Below are 6,021 nucleotides of genomic sequence, written 5' to 3' on the forward strand. Positions count from 1 at the left end.
CAACGCCTTCACGAAGGAAAATGACACCGATACGCCGTCGTCATCCATTCCGGAAAACCGGACCTAGGGGTCCCCTGAAGCTCGAAGAGGGGCGTAGATAATGGCCATGGCAGCGTCTCAGAGAAGGAGACGACACCCGCGGGTGTCGCCGCTGCCAGCATGAGCTGCAGGGATATCGCCCTAGCCAAATTCTGAAGAATCCCAAGCCGTTGGGGCATAGATCGGATGTGAGGGGGTCGGGGCTAGGCCGGAGTACAGATCGGATGCGAGGACGATGTTGCGTGACTGAATGCAGTAAAAGGTGGTGGGGATGCGATGGTGGCCGGAACCCGGATGAGCCATGATCTGGGAGGGAATGTAGATCCAGGTCACCGGGAGCGATGCAGCAGGGACACCGGCATACCCAAGGAGCTGTAAGGGGACGCAACTCCCAAATCGTACCGAAGAGGAAAAAGCGTCGCGATGGACGGCCAACCAAGGTACCGGTTAAAAATAACAATTCCTCCATCTGGAATTACTTGTCGCCAATTATTGAGACGTATTTTTAGTTCTTCATACATTCATTTCTATCTATTTCAATGACAGGTAATTCAAGGCGTAGGGAGTATATATAATATTTGAGGGACAAAGATTTATTCCTCCTATTTTCGTGTGTCACCCCTCCTCGCAGCACACATACACCTCTCTCTCTCTCTCTCTCTCTCTCTCTCTCTCTCTCTCTCGGGTGGGAGAGAGCCTTGAGCTGCGCCGCGAGGAAGAAGTTGTGATCGTTGCCTGTGCGCGCGCAGCTCAACCGGTGCGCCATGGCCTTGTCCCCAACTCCTCCTCTTCCAATGGCAATTCGGATGCGGCGGTGGAGGGAATACTCCGACCAAAGCACCTCCCCGCACCGACGAAGCATCGTCCGAGATGTGAAATCATGAATAAAAAGATTGCTCGCGTAGTTTTGTGGGGAATAGCTTTGAGGAAGAAGAAGATGCTTTGAGATTGGTCATGACACGTGGCTTCATCCTGGTTGGGTCTCACATGATGGAAGGAAAGACCCTGTCATATAAGATTTTTTTCCACGGGAAGCTAGATGTGTGGTGGCACCAGTGTGCGCGGTGCTAGCTCGTTTGCCCACCAGTGGCTTGTTAGGCCGATATGATAACCAAGCTTCATTCCGAGATTGGCGAAGAAGGTGAGCGGCGTTATCGATGGCAATGAACTACAAGCCGTGCCACGAGAGGAGTCTAGATTCGATCTCTCCACCTTCTGCAGTTCTTTTCTGATAAATTCTTTGTTCAATTTCATGCATGATTTTAGTTTGATTTTGGTGAGGTTCACCAATCTGGACAATAGTATTTGTTTGATCTGGAGAAGTCCATGTCCAGAACATACAAAAGCACCACTGCAACGACGGGTCTTTTTTTTTTAGGGTGCAACGACGGGTCTCCAACGTACAGTTTGGTTGTACTTTTGTTGTTTTGGGATATTTCTGAAATTTCATTTTGGTTCTACAAATTCAGTCCGAGTTCATGGTGAAATGTCTCTCGAATGTCATTGAAGTAGTTCTGAAAATACACTGAGACAACTTGTATTCTAACTCTGGAGGCAATTTGGACGACGGATTATTGCACATCATGTGTAAAGGAGGTTTTGGGTAGTACTGCAGTTAATAACTCTAAAGACATGAGCATGGTTAAAAAATCAACAAGTTTTCCAATATTTTGGTAATTTCCGCGTGTACCGAAATATTTGTAACTCAAAATTCTGGGTCATATTCACTAACTTCAAACAAAATTAAAATTTGGTCAACATCCATAAAAATTGAGAAAATTTCGATGGATCGAATTCTGAAATAATTTTCCGACACTTCGGTGAAGACCGAATTTGTTCTGTTGCCGAAATATTAAACATTGGACCTGAGAGAGAAACTCAGAAAGTCCCATACTTGTCGACGTGACGGCAACATGTACAAAAATTATTCAGTGAGCAAAAAATAACTAGTCGCACACGCCGGGCGGTGCAGGTCCATGACACCCAAACTCGGCTGGCAATGTCAAGTACTGTAGTCGGTTAGACGAGCAGTATCTTCAGCCGCTTGGCCGACCTGGTGAAGTCCCTGCAAGAGATCGATCGATTCGATAATGTTGTTAGTGGCGACGCCAACGACTTTGTGTTGCTCAACCGGATTCGATGCATAGACGGGGAAAAGAAACCACGACTTACTGCCACGGCGCGTCTCCAACTAGCATCCAGTCCCCATCCGCGTCCTCATAGGTGACCGCGTATGGGGCGCGACCACGGCGGCAGCCATGCCGGTCCGGCTCCTCCCGTACATCAGAATCACCTTGGTGAGAAGTGGAGGAGGGGAACATGAGGCGGAGCGTGTGGTGGAGCTCGTCGTAGGAGGCGTGGCGGGACAGGTCCACCTTCCTCCCGATGGCCACCCCTTCCATCTTCGCCTTCACGTGGCCGTTGCTGCGCGGGCGGTGCGCGCTCTTCACCGGCGGCCACCCCATCAGCCTCTTCTTCCTGCGCGACTTGCAGGCAACCCTGCGGTCAGTTCCACGAAAGCGAAGAGCACGTACACCATCGATGAAGAACTCACTTGTTGCTCATTTCCCAGCCGCGGGCGTCGCCGCTGCCGTGGTCACCGTCGTCGTCGTCGTCACGCAGGAAGAGTGGCAGCGTGGCCTTGTTGATCCCGAACGCCTCCTTCGTCCCCCTCTTGCCGCACGAGCCCGCGTGGTCCGGCGGTGCAAGCCCCAGCTCCAGCTCCAGCTCCATGGCGCAGGGCCGCAGTTGGCTGTCTCCTTGGACAGGACAGTGGTCAAGCTAGCTACTCCGGCAACACAGCGGCATCGATGAGCGGCCTATATATACACGCACGAGCGCGGAGCACCGGGGCCGACGACGCACATGCGGGTGTGGAGACTAGAGGGAGATACTGTAATAGATGGCCGCGAACGATGCTCGGTGACAGTGGAGGTCGATCTGGAGAGGGTGAACTCGCGGCGGCGGGGGACATGGTGTCGGGGCCCAAGGGGGCCAAGCTGCAAGCAGCGGGCGGGCTGTCTGCCTGCTGCCGCGGCGCTCTCTTGCGTGAGCCTCGCTAGCTAGTACGTGGATCGATCGATAGCGAGCCATGCGTGTCTCTACGTCGATCGGTGTGTCTTGGATAGTCACTTTGTTGTGCACGCGCGCCCGGGCTCACGAGTCACGACACGGTCCAGGTCCAGGAATCGCTGCTGCATTCTTCTTCTTCTTTTTATGCATGCATGCATGCAGACGCCTTGTGTGATTCGATGGTTATGGCTTATGGGCTAGTGATTAGAGTTCTTGGATCAGCATGCATGTCGATCGGTGTTGATCGCCGTGTCATGCATGTGGAAACATCACTTCCTGCAATACTCGGTCGCGCCGGGGTGTGCATGCGCGCGTGGGTGTTTTTGTGCGTGTGAGTTGTTAATTGACCCTTGATGATGGGGGCTCCTCGTCCTCCGGTCCGGACGTTCCCCACATGGGCGCAACGTATGCCCCCAAGTCAAGGGCCGGAGACAAACCAGCCACCGCCACTCGTCCATGCTTCGCCCACTCCAGTCAGTCACAGTACATGTGACTGTCTCCGACCCATTACGTGCAGCATCGAAAAGGTCTATTGTGCAAAGAAAATTCCGATTTAACCTCGTTCCAAAAAAAATTTCGTTTCTGACCTTTTTCGGTGACGCCAAGGTCCATGGCGTCTGGGTTATGAAGCAGACGCCAGGTACCCTGGCGTCTGGCCCCTGGCCCGCACTGCCCGCGTGCCCGTTGACCTGCTGACGTGGCAAAGGGGCCAGACGGCAGCGACCGTGGCGTATGGGCCCCGAACACGGACAACAGCCAGCGGCCCAGCCTCCCCCAGTCAAACTCACAGATCTGACCCCCCCCCAAGCTTCTTTGAGGTATTCTCCCCCATTCCCTCCAATTTGTTTTTGTTTTCCCCTCTTTGTTGGATGCATTATTCAACACTAGGTGATGTTAGATGAGTAGATGGTTTCTTTTTTTTAGGAAATTTTTTGTAGTTGATAGATGATTAGGTAGGCAGTAGATGATGTGTAGTTGAACATGTAGGTAAAATCAATTCCGTTTTGTGTATATGTTGTCCATAGGATTTTTTTTTAATTAAGAGGGGTGATGAATATATGATTTGTGTATGTAAAATAGACTTTGGCATACTATATTTGGTTTGATAGATGATGTGTGTATGTGTAGATAATCCTATTGTTGGCATACTATATTTGCAAAAGATATGGTGAAATTTGGTACTCTAGATGATATGTATTTGCATATGTGACACCATATTATTTGACAAATTTATTTGATTGAGATGATGTTGGTATGTTTGAGAATAATTATGTGTGCATATGAAGAAGATAAAAATGTGAAGTGGTATGACAATATAGTTGAATATATAGATGGCAAATTTTTTTATGCAAAAGAGATGATGAAATTTGATTATTGTGTGTGACATGATTTGTTCAATAGAATGGCGGATGATGATTATGAAATTTATTTGATGGTGAAATTTGATACTCTAGATGATATGTGTGCATATGTAGAAGAAAGAAATGATGTGGTTATGTTTGAGAAGGATGGTGTTTTCATATGGCATAAACTTGGAGAAGGAAATTGTTTGATATTGTTCATGTATTCATAGATGTTTGTGATTTGTTTTGTAGGATGGCGGATGGTGATGGACCTTGGTATGACGGATTAATCGATGAGTGGGATAAGGAGCATCGTGCTCGTGCCATTGAGAATGGACAGGTAAGAAGCAAGAGTGGGTCAATTTTCGTTGTTTCTCATTTGTGTTCTTGTATTGATTATTAAAACATCACTTTATTTGCAGCAAGTAGTTGCTATGCGCATGAGGGGTCATTCCGCTGATGACTTTGATTACGACCCGCGGTATGAGCCTTACATTCGGAGATTGGGTCTTCTCCCATTCGTGTTGCAGTTTAAGCGACGCGCTCCGTCGGTGAACCACGCGGCGCTGACCGCACTTATGGATCGTTGGAGGCCGGAGACTCACTCGTTCCACCTTCCATGTGGGGAGATGAAGATGATCCTACAGGACATGGCTATGATAAGCGGCCTTCCTATCAACGGACAAAGCTGTTACCGGTTGTGTCAGCGTGGGTAATTGGCGAGAACGGACTGCCGATTTAATTGGCGTTCAGCCCGAGGGCCCTCAGGAAGGCAAGGCCGATACCGCGAAAGTGAGGCATTCTTGGCTAAAAATGGTCAGAGGAAACACCAATCCGTGCCCTCAGGATGCCAATGACGTGGTTGTGCAGCAGTACGCGCGGGCCTATCTTTGGTATGTACTAACCAAGGTAGTCTTCTCAGATGCAACCGGGAACTCAGCCCTCTGGATGTTCTTGGAGCTACTCAATAACTGGGATACCCAGTATAGCTGGGGTTCGGCCGCACTAGCATATTTGTATCGTCAGGTAAGAGATATTTGCAACCATTTATCTTGCATTTGTCATGCGCCTCCATATCTAACATGTTTGTTTGATTGCAGCTTGACTTGGCGTGTCGGAGAAAGGGAGATACATCCTCATTGTTTGGGTTTGTTTGGAGCCTATCCGTGTGGATGTGGGAGCGGATCCCGGTTGGACGACCCGAATTCAAGAACCCCCTCATGGCAAACCCACGGGGTAATCATGACGGGTTGCATGATGATGATCCATATCGGCGCCCTACGCTTGCTTACTATTGGGAACAAGTGACAGTCTACACAGGAAGCTCGCATGTGCGATACAAGTGCTATATGAACGAGCTGGACACCTTGACTGCTGAGCAGGTTTTGAGAAGTTCGATGAGATAAAATTTAGTCAAGAATAAAACTTATGTAGCTAACAATGTATCTCTTTGTTTTGCAGGTATATTGGTTGCCTTATGTGGAAGATCGTGACTTTGATCTTAATGAGATGTGCACGCGTGATAGCCATCTTTGGCGGGCGAGGTGCCCAATGATATGCTTCTTCG

At 49.3% G+C, this 6,021-nt stretch overlaps 1 protein-coding gene across 1 annotated transcript; it reads right to left on the bottom strand.

Annotated features, from left to right (window-relative positions):
• Window positions 1-1,809: 1,809 nt before the first annotated feature.
• Window positions 1,810-2,828, bottom strand: LOC125529802 (auxin-responsive protein IAA20-like). Its single transcript, XM_048694216.1, has 3 exons — window positions 2,594-2,828; window positions 2,212-2,517; window positions 1,810-2,104 (listed from the first exon to the last, which is right to left on the bottom strand). Exons 1-3 carry the CDS (start codon window positions 2,770-2,772, stop codon window positions 2,059-2,061), a joined length of 531 nt encoding a protein of 176 aa, XP_048550173.1. The 5' UTR covers window positions 2,773-2,828; the 3' UTR covers window positions 1,810-2,058.
• Between the last annotated feature and the right edge of the window lie 3,193 nt (window positions 2,829-6,021).

This window comes from Triticum urartu, unplaced genomic scaffold (assembly GCF_003073215.2).
Source record: "Triticum urartu cultivar G1812 unplaced genomic scaffold, Tu2.1 TuUngrouped_contig_5860, whole genome shotgun sequence".
NCBI lineage: Eukaryota > Viridiplantae > Streptophyta > Magnoliopsida > Poales > Poaceae > Triticum > Triticum urartu.

What these genes read in the sequence shown, in the direction of transcription:
- LOC125529802 (XM_048694216.1), bottom strand. Translation starts at nt 2,772, where the DNA reads ATGGAGCTGGAGCTGGAGCTGGGGCTTGCACCGCCGGACCACGCGGGC. An exon ending in GGCTGGGAAATGAGCAACAA is followed by an intron (nt 2,518 to 2,593) that starts GTGAGTTCTTCA and finishes CAAGTCGCGCAG; the next exon opens with GAAGAAGAGGCTGATGGGGT. An exon ending in GTTGGAGACGCGCCGTGGCA is followed by an intron (nt 2,105 to 2,211) that starts GTAAGTCGTGGT and finishes GATCTCTTGCAG; the next exon opens with GGACTTCACCAGGTCGGCCA.